General features: G+C 42.9%; 3 protein-coding genes across 3 annotated transcripts in view; 2 read left to right on the forward strand and 1 right to left on the reverse strand.

Moving 5' to 3' along the window:
- The window catches only part of MAP1LC3A (microtubule associated protein 1 light chain 3 alpha), a 41,792-nt gene extending 39,344 nt beyond the window's left edge, over positions 1–2,448 (forward strand). Inside the window, exons 3-4 of the mRNA XM_063145324.1 lie at positions 200–306; positions 1,308–2,448. Coding sequence (XP_063001394.1) covers positions 200–306; positions 1,308–1,470 — 270 coding nt within the window. The 3' untranslated portion in view covers positions 1,471–2,448. The remainder of the gene's footprint in view (positions 1–199; positions 307–1,307) is intronic.
- Positions 1–18,731, forward strand: part of DYNLRB1 (dynein light chain roadblock-type 1) — a 545,722-nt gene that overhangs the window by 79,962 nt on the left and 447,029 nt on the right. The gene's annotated exons all lie outside the window — the stretch shown is intronic.
- The window catches only part of PIGU (phosphatidylinositol glycan anchor biosynthesis class U), a 31,470-nt gene continuing 22,499 nt past the window's right edge, over positions 9,761–18,731 (reverse strand). Inside the window, exons 11-12 of the mRNA XM_063145158.1 lie at positions 16,934–17,076; positions 9,761–11,450 (exon numbers count right to left, since the gene is read on the reverse strand). Of these exons, the coding sequence (XP_063001228.1) occupies positions 11,337–11,450; positions 16,934–17,076 (257 nt within the window). The 3' untranslated portion in view covers positions 9,761–11,336. The remainder of the gene's footprint in view (positions 11,451–16,933; positions 17,077–18,731) is intronic.

Below are 18,731 nucleotides of genomic sequence, written 5' to 3' on the forward strand. Positions count from 1 at the left end.
AAGAACTATATAAAGTAGTTGAAGAGGAAAGTCATTTGGGATGGAGTAGTAGGGAAGGGTGTCTTGGTGTGTATGAATCTGCTTGAACATTTTAAATGTCTAAGCAGCTGTGTTTGCCAGCAGAAAGGCTCTCTTAATAAGAGCTGCCTTGATAGAACTTGACCCCAAAGGATTTGACTGTGCCTATTTCTCTCACCAGGTCATTATTGAAAGATATAAGGGGGAGAAGCAGCTGCCTGTGTTGGATAAGACCAAATTTCTAGTCCCCGACCATGTCAACATGAGTGAATTGGTAAAAATAATCCGGTAAGTGAAATGCCTTGAAGTAGCTGGCTGAGATATGGACTTGGCAGTATACCAGCCAGTACAATCCAAGTACCTTGAACTTGCTTCTTATTGAGCGGCTTTTCTCAACCTGGCACCCTCCAGTTGTGTTGGACTGCAACTCTCATCATTCTCAGCCAGTATGGCCATTGGCCCTGCTAGCAGCTGACTCATGTAGTGCCATTCAGAGGGTACCTGCCATGCCAGCCTCTATTCTTTGGCTGTTTCTGCCATGGCCAGCTCCCTACAGCTGCTGAGAATGTGCCCCACCAAAGTTAGTGCGCATTCACACACACACACCTGGAGCCAGCCCTAACTGGTTCACAAAAGTAGTACTACAAGTAGTAATGGTGAGCAGGGTCTTGAGGAATGTGATGAGAAAGAATCCTGCCTCTTCCAAAAAGATAAGTGGTCCTGGGGATTACACAACACTACAGCCTCCGTGATGCTGAAGAAAATAATATGTCTGTCCTCTACCTTCTGAGGAGGCAAATTTGCACCAGTTTTTACCCATGCCAGTATTTTAGATTGTAAGCTCTTTGGGATTGGAGACGTCTTATGTTGCCTGTGTACATTGCCATGATACAGTCTGTCAAACTACCAACTTAACTGCCTGAACTGGGCCAGTATCTGAGATGGGAATAGGCTTGTTAAATAAAAATAGCAAAGGATTGCACTGTTTACATTACTCTTCTCGCCATTTCTATTGTACTGATACATGGTGCAGCCTTATTCTATGAAGCAGGAGAAGAGTGAGAGGTAAGGATACAGGCATGGTTTCTCATTATGCATTGGCTTACTGAAATGAGACAGAACAGGCAGCAGTGCGGCACTGGAAAGGCAGCCAGGAGCGTAACCCAGAGTCTACCATAATCAGCCCCACCAGTCCCAATGCAGACCAGGTGTGTAACCAAATACTGCTCATTGAGCCACCTGTGCACATAGGCTAGGCTTCCCGCGTAACTCTGCTGCGTCTTTGCCAGGCGCCGGCTGCAGCTGAATCCGACTCAGGCCTTCTTCCTGTTGGTGAACCAGCACAGCATGGTGAGCGTTTCCACCCCCATCTCTGAGATCTATGAGCAAGAGAAGGATGAAGATGGCTTCCTCTACATGGTCTACGCCTCGCAGGAGACCTTTGGCTACTGAGCATTTATCGCCACCAGAGGACTGACTCCAAACTGTTGCATCAACATCCCTGCCTCCCCGACACTCCCCACCTTGGCAAACCGGTGCAGAGAGAGGCTTGCGGCTCAGGAGCAGTTCAGAAGCAACCTGGGCTCCTCCAATTTTGCAGTGCAACAGACCAAGATAGTTCGGTGTGCGCGACCCACGAGTCTACTTTTTTCTTGCCATTGTCTCTGCCCTTATGTGCAGCATTCTTTGCTCCCTCCTGCCTTCTGCGCTCTCCCTCTCTCCCTTCTCTGTTGTCATTATGCTCTTTTTCTTAGTCCAATGCCAAATGGTTGGAGCTTGTGGCAGGCAGAGGAAGAAAAGAAACTGTTTCCTCACCTGCTGAACTTCTGTTTAAAGGACAGAAAGTCTGAAGACAAAAACAAATGAAAAAGTAAATAACTATCATTGCTCTTGCGGTTTTAATTGATTTTAATTACTCGCATATCAATTCTTGGTGCTACAGAGTAGATGTAGGCATCTTCTACAAGACTGTGTATAATGTATATCTTTTAGATTTATTTTATTATTTTTTAAGCACGATGGGGGTATATAATTTGCTTGTATTATGTAGGTTTAAAAAACAAACCCAAGCTTCTTTGCACTTTAAGATGTAGTAGAAGTGAGAATGGAATTAGCTTAATTTTCACAGATGTGTCGTACCCTGTGCTGCTTCTCTGTCAAAAATTTGTACTTGTCTTTTTAGGGTTTGTTTTGTTTTTAAAGCCAGACTCTCTTCCTTTCTTGCATGCATGGATTTTTCCCCTTTTTCTATTTTAGTCCCATTGTGACAAACAGACCATTCACTCAAGGAATGTATTGATTTATATTGCTACTTTTTTCTTTTCTTTTTTTAAATTTATGATACCAAAAAAGTGTGTATGACAAGGAAAAAAAATCCACCCAGTCAAATCTATACAAATATCTATATAAATAAAAAATAAATTAAAATTGTGTCTTGTTGTATGAGCAGTAGATCCCGTACTCCCAGTATCTTGATAAGCTGTGTCTCTGATGTCCAGGTAATGTTCCTGAAAGATGCCATCATATGCCAGGATTTACTACCATTGTAATTATAGGGCTAGGAAAACTATTTTATTCTCGAGCTGACACTGGCAGCATACAGATATAGCTGCAAACAGATGCTGGTTTTTCTGTTGGCCCCCCCCCCCCCATCTGAGCTTCAGGTGGGCTGTTCACTTTGGGGTGATGTTTTCCCAGTACTTTGGGTTTCTGCTCAAACATTTATACGGTGGTTTTAAGAAATTAATTACACTTTTAAAATTGCTGCAGCGATGGGTTTCTGACTCACACAGTCGTTAGCCAATCAGTAATCTGCACAGCCATGCTCTAAGAAGGAAGCATTGACTTCATGACTGACACAAGGGTTGGCCATTAGTGCTGTGCAAATCCAGCTTCTGCTCCAAACCAGAACAACGATAACTTCTTTCCAGAGTGAAGGAGAAAGTGGGTATGTGAACAGGCATTAAGAAAATGCTTAGAATTATTTGCCCTCTGCACTCTGCCCTGTACAGCCAGGTGGCTTAGGCCTCAATAGGGCTTTTTATTTTATGTATTTACTTTACAATATTAGGCCACCTTTAAGGGAGGAATCCTTAAAGGAGACTCTCCTATCTCCTGGGCCCTCAAAATGTTTTGAACTATAACTCCCATTGGCCCCAACCGGCATAATCAGTGATTAAGCATGATAGAATTGTAGTTGAAAACGTCTGGAGAGCACCAGGTTGGGGGCAAGCTACCTTAAAGGATTAAGTCCCTGTGCCATCTCCACTCTCAAGGTCATCTCTGCCCTATCCCTATCTCTGCTAAATTTCTTCTGTCTAACTGACCCACGGAAGTGCTGCACTGCATGGTCTTTTGTATTAGGTTCTATGCTTTTATTCCTTCATTTTTCTTTTCTTTTCTTCTGCTGAGCAGAAGAAGCTTGTGCATCACAGCTGTGCTAGGCATCCATGCAGTTGATAATGCTGAGTATGCAGCGTGCACAAGCATGCACGCATACACACACATACACACACACACATATATATATAATGTAACACTGATAGTAGAGTTGTTAGTCTAGCTAGAAGTATAGTAAATGAAAACTATTTTTGCAACACTGCCGATGAGAAGTAACTATGTGAAAGTTGCGTGCAAGCAGTCACACCCCATGCTCCAGCATCCTACTTCGCATAAAAATATCTTAATGCAAAGACATCGTAATGGAAAAACATGTCCAATGGGCAGTGAAAAGAAGAGAATAACTTTATTGACCTGGATAGAGCTGTTTCTAGAACTCTAGAAAAAGAAATCCATATGGAAAAACATGGATTTTTTATTTGGTCTTTTAGCAGACACCTTATTACTAATTCTTACAAAAAGGCTTCAAGAGAACCCTACAGTGAAAGTGTTCGGGGGAAGTGGAATTGAAATCTGACTTGCTTTTAATGTTTTGCACAGCTTAGTCACTCGTCTGCACTACTTCAGTAGCAATCCATTCCACAGCTATGTTCTGGAATGGCTGTGCTGCAAAGCGCTGACAGTCTTCTCTGGCCATTTTGAACTGGTAAAATCTTGTTGGCCTCTCCCTGTCCTTTTATGATGCCTACAAACTGACACCAAAAAATGCAATCAAACAGCCTTGCACCATTAAACATCTCATTCCCTTTGTACAGGAGCAAGGAGAAGCACCACTAGAGAGAGATAACAATGGTTTTTGTTATTCTGCACAGGTGCCAGCAAGACCGCACAGGATGGCAAAAGGGAAAGCTGACCTTGTGTTCTCTGAAGGGAGAGAAATGCAGTCATTTCCTCTTAACCATCGTTCCAATAAATTAATATTCCTCATAAACCTTTCCCACTCCCAGATAAAGGGTTGTTAGCTAAAAGAAACTAGGCAAAGCACAAAAGCAAAATCAGAGGCTGCACTTTTCCTCTAACCAAGTGTATGGAGTCAGACCTATTTGGAATGGTGTGCTAAATTTGGTTGTAGGTAATCTAGGTTCTACTCTTGACTTGGCGTCCAAATGATGTTGTGGGAAAAGTCAGGGTCTCTAGAAACTCCCCCATGAGAAAGTTCCTCTGGGAGGAGAGCAGCAATGACAGATCAAATCTCTTGACAACCCCCTTTCTCCTTTTTGGGTGAGATGACAGTCTGTTTTACATTTTCTCAGTATAGCTGATCAAGTGATTGGCATCTCTACCCCACTCCAAAATGGACACCACAGCTAGGCAATCTGCATTGGAAAAGGATAAATGAAACCACTGTAATCCTACACACGGATGCCCTTCAGTCACACGGAAAATAAAATGGCCGATGCCATGGCAACCACTCAGTGCCAGGATGTTGCAGCTCCAGGGCTTCTGCATGCCAGCTCAGATTAGGATTTTAAGAGGATGAAAATGAGGGGGGTGGGGTGGAAATTCTAGAATCAGGACACAGCTGAGCTAAGGCAGAGAATAGATTGTGTTACATTAATTACATTTTGCTAAAAGGTTTATAGCACTTCAGTAACAATGGTGCAGGGATGCTCAACTAACCAATACCACCCCCCCACACATCCAAAATCGGCTTCCAATTATTTCTGTGTCCTGTAAATGCACACAATCACCACTGAGCCTAAGTGTCCTTTTTCTCACCGCCACCATCTTCCAGTCATAAACAGAAGAACTGGTCTTGTCTTGTGCACAGCATGCAATCATAAAACCCACAACATTTCCTAACATTTCCGACAAAAACCAGTGAACACACCACGAGTGAAAAAAAGTGGCCCTGTCAAGCGGGGAAATGCATTGTATTCTTTCGACCAGGATAATGTTGCTGTCAAAATATCAATTTCTCTTGCATTTCAACAAAGACCCGAGACTTCAAATGAGGCAACCCTTTTTTGCAAACCCAGCGCCATCAGGTAATGCTGAAGCTCGGTTCATGTTTTGATAAATAAGGGAGGCACCGGGGATTTGTTCTCAAAGGACATCCATTATATTCAGTTGGACTGCAATGCCATGGACAATCCCTTACAATAAGCTCAAATTTATACCTTTACTACTGAACAGAACCAGACATAATGACCAACACAGGGCTGCCATCCAAAATCCCTCCCCCCCCCGCCCCGTAACATCTAGAAATACTTCATATCACGTGACAGCATGCTCCAAGTTTTTCCATCCTAGCTCCACTTCATTCGCTACCACTTGTGGCAATAGGGAAACTCCTAGCATAACAGCGTTGTATCACATCACACGCTGAGCACTCCTATTATTTAGGCTGATCAAATTTGCAGATGACACAAAATTGGGTGGGATAGCTAATACCCTGGAAGACAGAAACAAACTTCAAAGTGATCTTGACAGGCTGGAGTGCTGGGCTGAAAACAACAGAATGAAATTTAATAGGGATAAATGCCAAGTTCTACATTTAGGGAATAGAAACCAAATGCACAGTTACAAGATGGGGGACACTTGGCTCAGCAATACTACAAACAAGAAGTATCTTGGAATTGTTGTAGATCGCAAGCTGAATATGACCCAACAGTGCGATACAGCTGCAAGAAAGGCAAATGCTATTTTGGGCTGCATTAATAGAAGTATAGCTTCCAATCAAGGGAGGTACTGGTTCCTCTCTATTTGGCCCTGGTTAGGCCTCATCTAGAGTATTGTGTCCAGTTCTGGGCTCCACAATTCAAGAAGGATGCAGACAAGCTGGAGCGTGTTCAGAGGAGGGCAACCAGGATGATCAGGGGTCTAGAAACAAAGCCCTATGAAGAGAGACTGAAAGCACTGGGCATGTTTAGCCTGGAGAAGAGAGGATTGAGGGGAGACATGATAGCACTCTTCAAATACTTAAAAGGTTGTCACACACAGGAGGGCCAGGATCTCTTCTCAATCCTCCCAGAGTGCAGGACACGGAATAACGGGCTCAAGTTAAAGGAAGCCAGATTCCGGCTGGACATCAGGAAAAACTTCCTGACTGTTAGAGCAGTGCGACAGTGGAATCAGTTACCTAGGGAGATTGTGGGCTCTCCCACACTAGAGGCCTTCAAGAGGCAGCTGGACAAGCATCTGTCAGGGATGCTTTAGGGTGGATTCCTGCATTGATCAGGGGGTTGGACTCGATGGCCTTGTAGGCCCCTTCCAACTCTGCTATTTTATGATTCTATGATCTTGAGGGCCACCAGTTGCCCACCCCTAAAGAACAATTTTGTCAGGTCCCTGTCTCAAAATCTCTATACATAACAGCAATGCCTATCAAAGGCCTATCTAACCCAGCATTCTATTTGCACAGTGGCCAAACAGATGCCTATGAGAAGCCCACAAGCAGAACATAAGTGCAACAGCACCCTCCCGCTCATGTTCCCCAGCAACTGATATACAGAGAAATATTGCCTCTGATACTAGAGGTAATACATAGTCATAACGACTAGCAGCCATTGGTAGCTTTATCCCCCATGAATTTATCTAATCACCATTTAAAGCTGTCCAAATTTGTGAACATCACTACATGTTGTGGTACTGCATTCCATAGTTTAACTATGCGCTGTGTGAAGAAATACAGGAAGCCCATAAGCAGGGTCATGAATGCAATAACCCTCTCTGGCTATTTCCTCCAGCAACTGGTATTCAGTGTTATACTGGGGCTGCTCACAAGTAACGGTGGCAAATCGTGGGTTAATTAATTAACTCACGATTTGCTGCGGTGCATGCCGGGTGTATTCTGCAGATCTCTTGAATATTCAGCCCCTGATCAGGCCAATCAGGATTTCCCCATGCTGTCCGAAACAGGATACTATGGCTGGGTTCAGACGATCACTAGGGGTGGGTGGGGAATGCTATAGTGGCTTCTTTTCCCCATTCCACACGTGCTGCTCGCACATCCATTTCCCTAATTACCCTCACTGCACCACAGGTTGTCATATCATCCAAACCAAGTGAGGTGCATGATGGGGTGTGTTTCTAAACCACCCTGCAAACCATGGCTTGTTTTACAGGTTATGGGGTGTTTTGGGAGCCTCCTCTGTTGCGCACATTGCTCAGTTGGGAGAACAGGTCAATCCATGTTGCTGCAAGGATAATTAGGGAAATGGCAGGATGAGGAAAAAGCGTCAGTGGCTTATTTTCCTCCACTGATTGTCATGCCCCTGTCTATGACCTGGTTTGCACATAACAATAACCCCGAGTATAGATTATTGTTGAATTGTGGGTTGTTGTTGCATGCAAACCTTGCACTATGCATGTAACCATGAACAACCCAAGAACAGAGCCCATGGTTTGTTGTTGGGTTGTGAACTCTGGATAGTTCATTGTTAACATGGTGCAGGCTTTGCATGTAACAAAAACCCATGGTTCAACAACCCACAATTCAATGACTACCCATTCTCATTACATACAAGGATCAGTGTACACTTTACAGCCACTGCCCCAATAGTGTCCTGAGAACCAACATGCATAAGAAGACGATGAAGGCTTCAAGACCAAAGGAATATGTGAAGATCAAATTGGGAGCAAGCATTAACTTTCTCAACTTACCAGGAACAGCAAGATTTAACTTCACTGTGGCTCTATAATACTTAGCATTTATGCTGCACGTTGAGTTGTTGGAAGCACTCCTCTCTGAGCCTCTCCAGGTAGACGTGCATTGAACCCACCCTCCTCCATAGCCTTCATGAACAACCTCTCCACCAGGTAAGAACAGAAGAGTACTTTCATTTGCCTCTCATCCTGCCTTCTGTTCATCTGCCCTTTCCACTGCTGACTTCAAGGCTTGTCTATATCCTACCCTCTGTCCTCTCTACTTTTCTTCTGCTCTTGCCTCACGCCTCCTTCCTTCTGCCTGTCTTCCTTCTCTCTACCTCCCCTTCTCACCTTATAGCCTCATCCCCATGATTCTGCCTTGTTGAGCTTTATTCCAGCCTCTGCTGCTGCCCCCACCCCCGTAACCATAGCCGTGGCTCATTGGGGTGGTCTGCAAGTAGCTGGCATTCCAAGGTGCCATCACTTCCTGGTACCATAACTCATAGCTGATCCATTGCTGTGAGAGTGGAGCCGGTCCGTGGCAGTGAGTCCCATCAGCTCCCACTTCACAAATCTCAGTGACTTTTACATCGACCTGTAAGGTGGGCCCTTTTTATTATTATCCCCTATTGTTCCTGTATTTTATTATTAATGTCCACTAGTGCAAAAACTGTACCAGGCCTACAGTGTCGTCTATTGTTGTTATCCCTATCTTGCCCCCAAAGAGTGGTGGTGGCAAAACTAAGACAGAAGCGCTTATGACAACCCTGTTATGTAGAGCCACAGACTACAAAAAAGTGAACATGGCCAAGAAGAGCACTAGAATAAGGCCTCATCTAGACCTACCGCCGTTTTGCAAGGGAGGAGGGGAAGATGCGAGTTTTCCTGGATCCGTGATTGCCGCTCATGGAGCACACGCGAGGGAAGTTTCCCACAAGTAAAGGAGAGTGTGCACCATGACAGCGGTTCCAAATGCATATTGGCAGAAGTGGGTGGGACTAGGCAGATGGGTACAAATTTTTTTTTTAATAACTCCTGAGTGATGCACACCAGCGCAGACACATAGCAACACAAGGGGGGGGGAAGGTACTGTGTCGAAAATGTGCTGCTGCACAGATATTTTTTAAAAAACACTCAGCAATGAAACATGTTTTAAACTAGAGAAGCACTGTCCACAGAACTGATTATACATACAATTTTGAGCTAAACATCATGTCTTTGTGTGTCATGTGAACTATTCCTAACCATGGTAGTTACATAACCATGGTTTAAACTTTAAACTCACTGACCATTTTCTGCAAAAGAGTTAGTGGTCCAACCATGGCGTAGTGTGTTGTCTGAACAGGCCAAATGATTGACCGTTGGGGAATTATGTGGTTACAAGCCCCACCCCAATCTATGTGCATTCACTGTACTGGTTCCCAGACACTCGTAGAGTCTATGTTTGCACCACATCAGGACTATATAGACAGTAGTGGGAGGAGTGGAACACTTATCCCCAATTTGCCTTCCTATTTGCTGGTGGGGAGATACATGTTGAGTTGGAGCTGGCTGCCGTGATTCTGCTCCTTGTTTGAAGAGAATGGGAGTCACACTCTCCAGCGTACCCTGAGCCCCCAACATACATTTCAGCTGAGAGGAAGCAGCCCTTCAGACTCAAGTTTCAAGTGCAGCAGTCTTTAGACAATTCCGTGAACCAAGGGTTTTACGCTGCTGGAAGCTCTGCCCAGATAAAAACCACCCAGTCGCAAAGATAAGGCGAGATTTTTCTTTATTTTTTTTGTTTAAAACCCTTTTGAAAGACTGCTTAATAAGAAATCAATTTATAAGAGGAAGGAGGCTATGCCTTGCGAGTAGCTTTGCAAAAAAAGGCAGAGGACCCATTTAACTGTAAATTCAGTGGGTCAAAGTCTAATCTCTTCTGCTCACAGATAAAAGGATGGGGTGGTTTGTATCTGGGTGTCTTTGGGGCTTTGGATGGGTCCCGTTTGATTCCTCTGTGAGAAAACCACACTGTTGATAAAGTAGAAGTCAGAGGAAGAAACCAGATGTAGTTGTGTTGAGTTTGAGCAGTTAAAAATAGTAGTGATCAGCAAACAAACACAAATATCAGTATCTTGGTTACTGGAGGGAGATCTGACTGAACACGCAGCACTAACAGTGAGTGGGATGGGACAGCCATTTTTGCATAGCCACGTTTCTAATACAGTCACATTTTACTGCTTCTCTTACTCAAGAGTAACACTTTGGGTAGAATTTATGTTATAACAATTGTGAGGCCCAAACATCCCATGGAAAAGAAATGGTGCTCCCAGTTGGAGAGATGCTCAAACTTCTGTACCTTCTGGCCTTTGTCACAAAATCCCAGAGATCTGAGAACACATGCTATGCTCCCAAAATAAAAGGGGTAGAAGTTGGAGGAATTTTCCTATGTATCCAATAGTTTGATTGTGTGCCCCCCACCACTCTGGTCCATATGCCTCCCACTCTGGGTCCTCTATGTTGCACTAATTTTCATTTCTCTTCTCTCAAAGCACACACAAAAGGACACCGTTGCACTTCTGTAGGGATGGGCATTCTCTCCCCTTCAAGAAAAGTGAGCCAGTTCTGATGATCCCCCCCTCAACTGCCCTCTGCCATTTGTACCAAAGAATTCTGAACTCAACTTCTCATGTCTCCCAAGCTGGTTCTGTCAGCAGCTCCACTCTGAAGGATCACATTAAATCTACCATTTCTCTAGAGCACAAAACTGTACAAAAAGCATTCAGGAGCCTCCCAATTTCCAACATCAGTGCAAAGAGAAATAATGTCCAAGAATATAAGCGTAGCTGCCTGTTTTTCAAGGATCCTCTGCACATCAGGCAGGTGAGCCGTCAATTCAAGCAATGGAAGCAGGGCATCTAGATCAGCCAAATAAACACTTATGGAAGCTATTGCTTTCCGGAAAGAGAAAAATTCCCAGCAGCGTTCCAGAAGTTACCATCATGGCCTTGTCTCTCTCTGGGTGCAAAGCCCACGTTGGTTTCAGTCTAAATGTATTTCACCATGTCCTGATACATCACCTGGAGCTGATGACCGAGGTTCACAGCAGCAAGACGGTTGGAGGGAGAAGCTTCAAATGGGGCAATGGGCCACAAGGCACACTCCCCAACCTGTCCGCGTGCTCTTTGTGCCCAACTCTGTACCAGCATTAATAAGGCTACTCCCAGACCAACTGCAACCCTTTCTCCATATGCAAAAAGGCATCTTCCCAAAAGCCAGACCCACCCACCCACATATTGTATGTTTCTCATAGAAGTCTGTTCCCCAAGCGAGGTCAGATGCCCGTTTTATTTGAGAACCAGCATGGGGTCTGTCCTCTCTTTCCTTATTAAGTAGATTCCGTGAGTGAGGTAGTACTCCCTCAGCAGGAAGGCGTAGAAGTAATCTGAGATGAGCAAGATCTGCAGGAGAGAAAAAGAAAGGACAAACACAAGCAAGAGTGACATCACTTCCTTCAAAACAAAATGGCTTCATTTCCAGATCAAGAAAATGCTCACATGCCCTTTAGCATATGATCAGAAATCACCAAACATGGCCAAAGTCTGTGGTTTCCATTTACTCAACCATTATAAACCTAAACCAACCCATAAATATTTACTGTTTTACTCTGTACAGCACCATGTACACTGATGGTGCTATATAAATAAATAAATAAATAAATAATAATAATAATAATAATAATAATAATAATAAATCATTAAGGGTTTTAAGCCAGGAACATCACCATGACAAGGTGTGATAAAGAATACTACTTCTAATTAAGTCAATTCCTTTAAAATTGCCACATTAGTGTGATACAGAAGTCGGAGGAAATAATGTTCTCTTATTTTATATTTTTATCCTGAAGTGTTCAATCCATACAGGGACTACCACAGGAACTCACAAAATCCAGCACCAAATATTTTTTTATAATAAATACGTATGAACCTCTTTAGAGACATGCAGTGCAAACCTATATGTGTTTACTTGATAATAGGTCTCACTGTGATCATTGAAGCTTAATCTTCCAGGTAAATATGCAGAGGACTGTAGTTTACCTGATTAGCTACGACAGGAAAGTGCTTACTTCATCTAGAGCAGGGGTAGGCAACGATTTTCACCCATGGGCACATTTGGGAAATTGAGAAACCATCACAAAATGACTGCTCTGGCAAAGGACTTGCCCCCAAAGACTGAGAAGAAGGTGGAGGTGGAGTTTGAGCCTGAAGCAACTCCTTTGAACTGTCAGTTTTCAGCATCAACAGAAACCTATTCCACAGCTGCTGGTAAGAAAAAGTAGGAGGGGGTAGGACACCTTGCTGGGCACCAAGACCTAGCTCAGGATTTAGTAGACCACTCAGTTATCAATCAGAAAATTCCAATTCAAATCTTATCTCTGCAATGAACTCACTAGGCCAGCCTTCCATCTACAATACAGGGATAATAATATTGACCTACATTACTGGCTGGGATGGCTTCGGGTTTGTATCCCCACCACGACAACCTGGCCCCTGGTGGGTCCCCTCCAACATCAGCAGGCCCTCCCCAACAAACTTACTGGTGGTGGCTTTGGGCACAAAGTCCCCACAGTCAATGTAGCATTGTAAGCAACGTATCATGGCAGTGGCTCAGAGCCACCGGCCACTGCCACAGGGTGAGAACAAACCAAAGTTGGGAGAGGGTGTCAGTGCTGGGGCGCTACAATACCAGCAGCTGCTTGAGGATCCCACGCTGGGCCTGATTTCAAGGCTGTTGTAAGGACTGCTGAGACATAACATGCTCTGAACACGCTGAATTGCAATATGCGTGCCGACTATTATTAGTTGCATGAAGTGGATGAAGGTAGTGGTGGTTATATGAACTTTCTCCCTGCCCGTTTTCTGTGTGTAGGGAGCTCTTGAAATGGGGGGACATTCAAACATATGGAATGGGCAGTCCACCAAAAGCTATACCAGGTGATTTGGCTGATTATGCAAGGAAGGAAGAAGAACCTAGTTTCCTCTGTAGAATACCACCACCCTGGACTGTATGTGTAAATCTTACTGGAATAGGGCTCACTGTTTTGCTTTTCAGGGCATCTTTGTCCCCCACAAAGAGTATGGCTTGTTTTTGCAGAAAACAGTCAAGAATTCTTGCCATATCCCCATTGTGACTTAACTGAACATGGATAATTTGGGAGTGTTACATATTCTTGGTTCTCAGAACAGTGTGTGATGTTAGCATGCAGAAATAAGGTATACCCTTCTGCATAATACTTATGACCCATAGTGTGTGTGTGGAAGGGGGATGGAAGGGTGGAAATAAAGCAGGGCGAGGGTCAAGGTGGGACCACAATGACAGGAGATGGTGGGAGCGGAATGTTAAGGTGTCACACGGAAATGAAGACAGAAACTGATTTGAAGCCCAGAACTGAGCCTCCCCCTCTGCTGCTGTTGGCAACACTTCATTCTCAGTGCCCTTCGTTTTGAGGCAATGAAGCTTCTTAGTTTCTTAGAAAGTTGAATGACTTCAGAAGCACCATGAACAAGCATCCAGTCCTTCCTGAATGCCTCTTCATTATTATTTTTAAGAACTCAGTGACAAAACGCTTTGACACAAATCAAAATGTGTAAAGTATTAGGAGCAGTTCTCATTTTGTGAGACTGCAGGGCCTAAACACAGAATGTACACACACACACATATATCGGCCAACATATTTTAGTGCAATATATACGGCAACTATTTCTCCCAGCTCCTGTTTCACTAACCTTTTTTGCCATAGTTAGCAGCTACTGTGCACACCCAGCAAAAGAAGCTTGAAGGCTGAACGCGAATAGCACTCAGCGGGGGGAGGGGACACACACTGTGTGTTCACATTTATTTATGTGCAGGCTATAGGCACCTTATATTTTGCCAACAAAGCAGCCCATGTTTTAGTAGCTTCCAGTGTGTTCCAATCAAGCCCTAGGGCTTTGTACTTGACCTAGTTCTTCTTCTTATAATTAATATCACACACACGCATGAAGGAGACCATAAGAAACTACCAACTCACACAAATACAGATCAGTGGAACTAAAAATGAATCATTTTTAAGACAAAACATATTGGAAAATCTATACACTAGGGGCTAAATAGTCATAAAAATAATCATCAGAAAGGTCAAGAACTCTGCTGTTACTGCATGTTCTAAATAGAGACCACAAATAAATAGTTGCTCTTTTCATTTCCTCAAATTTCAACATGATGTCACAAGCCCAAACTGATTGCAATGGCTATCTCACTCCTTTCTAGAATGAGAAACACTCTTTAAACATGTATGCTTCCCAATAGCACGTCAGATCTCACTACTAGAGTAACTTTCCACAATAATCGCTTCTGTTCCATTTGCAGGTGCATTGCATTTGGTTCAATTATTATTCCTGATTTGCAGTAGTATAATCCAAACTCCATTTCATCTCACGTGCCAAGGGCCACAACCCTATTCTCACTTACTTGGGAGTAAGCCCCATTGAACTCAGTGGGACTCACCACTAAATAGACATGCATAGGACTGCACGATAAAATTTACAAAGAGGGATAGGTGAGGGGACAATGAATCATTTACAATGTAAATGATACACTATTTCCATTCCACCCTTTTTGCCTTATCAACCTCTTACTTTTTTAAAAAATCATTCCCTTATTCCTTCCTTTAGTGCTTCCATATTTCCTTTTTAACATGCCAGTTCATTCTGTATGTCTGTGTCTGATTTATCTTTTACCCTTGGTGCAGTGGAAAGAGAGTGTTAGGTTTCTGAGCAGACTCAATCAATAGTTATTTCACCTTGCAAGTGCAAAAAAGTGAGTGACTGTGTGTGAGAGAGAGAGGGAGGGAGGGAGGGAGGAAGGGAGGGAGGAGAGAGAGAAGGAACAAGGCCCTCTCCTTCCATTTGTCTGGCTGAGACTAAGTGCCATCAGGCTCCTCCCCACCCTGAACAGGTTCAGTGGTCAATCCCATATTGTCATTTGTAAAGGTGTCCCTACTGGACATTCAATACTACATACATTCTGCTTTCCTCCACTGTCTTTTACTCCTTTTGTGCACTGTCTATTAGGTTGTAAGTAGCAACCTGTGCAAAGGTCACTCCATTTTTATTCTTTGTGCAGCGCTTAATGGAATTTTAAGGGTGAAATAAATCCAGCTCACAGCCACTTCATGCTTTATACAGTACTGCTGTTTTGCCATGGTTACACACAAAGGATGAAGAGAAGATGTTCATTCCCAAACACTTAGGGACAAGCTGTGGACATACACCAAAGACCTAAAGCAGGCATCAGTCAAACAATGCCACATGAAATCTGAAATGAGTCTGAATGGGAGTGGAATTTCCCACATCAAAACCCCAAACTCTGGCCTAGTTCATATGCACAGCACATGAGGTGGAAAACTAGTGTGGACTGCAGGTCAAGACTTGCATAATTAAATACTTTTTCTAGACAAGCCTAAAAATGCTCAATGGAAGGCCAAATCCAGTCTCAATGCACAGCTCCCTTTATGACACAATGTGAAACATGCCAATTTCCAGAGATAGACAAAATAATTGTATAATTTGGTTAACAATGAAAGGAGAATTCAATTCCTTTTGAGGGAAAACCCAAATCAAAGTGTGTTGCAAGACATTATTTTGAAACTAACAGGAGGTCAGCAACAAGGAGATGTTTAATTCTTGTTGCTACAGGGCAGAAATAGATGTGAAGAGAAAATTTTGAGAGGGCAGTCGCTTCCTGTGATCAATTAAACACAATTAGACGGGAGGAGGAACTATGCACAGGAGACCTAGTCTAAAAGCCAAGATTTCTACTAGAGTTTGGGATTATCACCTTGAAGTACACAGCATAAAGGGATCAAAACAAGACTGCCTCCTCCTGTAACTAGGTTACGTGTAGCAAAGATGCACAGCTTATCCCAAGTCCACACCACAGCTATAATTCCAAGCTCCCTGTCCACACCTCACTGCACTGGTCCATAGCAAAATCTACTGAATGCAGAAGAAATTCTGATCTTATGAAACAGCACATCCCAACACAATGAGCTTTGCTTCCTAGCTGGTGGTTTGCAGTGAAGGCAAGACAGCTGCAATGCCACCTTCCATTTCTTATGATTCAACATTTAGCCTCAGCAGAGCGCTGAGAAAGGGAGTTGCTGTGTACTGATGTACACCGAGCCTGAGAAGTGCCGATGGGTCTAGGAAGCTGGAGAGGAAGAGATGAAAAATCCACCTACACCAGAAACCAGCTGCTGTTCTGACCTTCTAAGTTCCAAATCAGGTTCTTGGGAGAATACTATTCAGATAAGAAGAACCACTCTCATTTTTATGAGAAGACCCCTTGCTCATTTTTGTTCCCAATTGTTCAGGCAAGTATTTTTTACCATACAGATCTGGAGCCGAAGGAGAGACAAAACATTCAATCCAATATACACTACATGGACAAATGTTGCCATATTCCACTTCCTTGATAGATACCAGCTAGGCAAGATTGTGTGCATGGAATATTTAAAAAAATCTGCACCAAGAAAAGCTAGATTCTGTAACCTGAATAAATTGTGTGTATTTGCTTATTTTTTCTTCTTTTGCATAATTTATTCCATTTGTTCTAGTCCTGGGGAAAGGCAAGGATCTACACGGGGCATCTTACCAATGGCAATCCTATTCAACTCCATCTGACCCTGGAGATTTCACCAATTACACACAGACAGACACACTCCAGCCTGTTTTTTGCAGCCACAAATGAATGCTGAGATTCCAGGGGTGTTTCTTTCTGTGTCCAGTACCAAATCCAATACTGTGTGTGTGTGTGCTTGTGCAGCATCACAGTGCAGCCCAGTGGTTAAGTCACGCGGAACCTGAGAGGGTTAAACTCTCACCCACCACGTAGTTTCACTAACCTGTCCTACGTTGAATGTCAATGTAATGGCGTAATAAAAATTGGAGTTTGCACTTCCAGCATAAATCCAGAGATGCCATAAAACCGGGAAGAGTAGGGAGCAGACAATGAGTACACAGGAAAGGATGAAGACATTCCGTAGGACTGCAACAAAAAGCAGAGGCGTCATTAAAACTGGTTAACTGATATTCTAATGTGTCCTTGGCTTTGTACTATATTAGCTACAATGGGTTGGCAGATACTAATTTAGAGGGTGGCTCTAGAGACAGCTGCTATAGAAATCCCTCTGGTTAAAATCAGTAATTAACTGCAATTCCTGTAGGGAATGAAAGCTTTGGCAGGTTTATTCTGCATTGATTTCCCAATTTCATAGCCCCCGCTTCCACTTCTTGGATTTAAGCAGGTGCAAAATGTACAAGTATACAACTGGTGAAAAAGGGCAGGGAAAGCTAATTTTGGACTGAAATCTTCCTGTTCTAAACTACAATGAAATATTTTGGGCAGCTCATGCAGGGTATTTTCTTTTCCTTTTTAGATGCACTAGTCATAAGAACACATGAATACTCAGTAATGAATACTTGTTGCTTGTGTAACATTTTAAATACGAGAAATACTTATTTCTAGTATTTATAAATAACTTTGAAACAAAAAAAAATATTCCCAAGGTTATTCACAAACAAAAGCAGCTTGTGGGCTGGATCCGGACTTATTCATGCTCAGAGAAGGCCACTGAAATCAATTTGACAAGTTAGTCATGACTAACTCAAGTTCCATGTATTTCATGGGTCCACTCTCTAAACATGACTAAGCCTGGATCCAATTAAATACATTTTCAAAGTAAAACAAGAAAACAACCTTAAACAATTTAAAAACAAATGTAGAACAAACAGACTGTCCACATCATTCCTGAATGTGTGGCAGAATTTTATACCTCTCTGAAAACAGACCAAAGAACACAATAAATGAAAACTTCGAAGGAAAACACTCCACGAGATTTTGTTTTAATGTGCATGTAAAAACCCTTAAAATAAAGTATTTAATTCCAACTTGGAACATTTAGATACAGGAAAATTTAGTCACTGATATGTCCCACAGGTAATCTCAGAAAGAATGTAACAGCACCTCTTCCCCACATGCCTTTCCATTTAATACTCTGACAATCACATTCTCCTGGGGTAGTCAGTATTCAATTTTTGGTGGGGATGCAATGTTTAATCAATTAATCAGTAAAACTGTCCCCTTAAAAAAAATATTGATCTAAACACTGCCCTTATTAACCAGGCATAAAAATTACTCGCATATTTCATTTCATTTCTTACATTTATATACCGCCCAATAGCAGAAGCTCTGTGGGTGGTTTACAAAAATTAAAAACCTTAAAAATACAATATTATACACAATATAAAAACCATTTACATACCACCATATAAACAGAGAGCACACCCACCCACAAGCAAATTTGAACAATCAACAATAACAAAATCCAGGACCTGATTAAAAACTGCAGTCTTAAAAGAGGCACGCCCCTTCTCACACACGCAAGAAGAAACTCCTCTTCTAGGATTATGCTTGCTACAACCCAAACAGGCTGGAGTCAAGAGTGAACTAAAGTGAAATGGGTCAACGCAATTCAAAACACAGCCAGGCAAAACTGCCTCCAAGCAAGTCACTCAAGGAAGAAGAAACAAATGTTTCCTGAATTGTACGGCCGCTGGATCACTACCCCCTCTAAACTTCATCACAGCAGGCAACTAAAGTCATCGAGAAGTATGATTTATTCTTAGTTTGCACACACAAGA

This window comes from Elgaria multicarinata, chromosome 1, assembly GCF_023053635.1.
Source record: "Elgaria multicarinata webbii isolate HBS135686 ecotype San Diego chromosome 1, rElgMul1.1.pri, whole genome shotgun sequence".
Classification (NCBI taxonomy): Eukaryota; Metazoa; Chordata; class Lepidosauria; order Squamata; family Anguidae; genus Elgaria; species Elgaria multicarinata.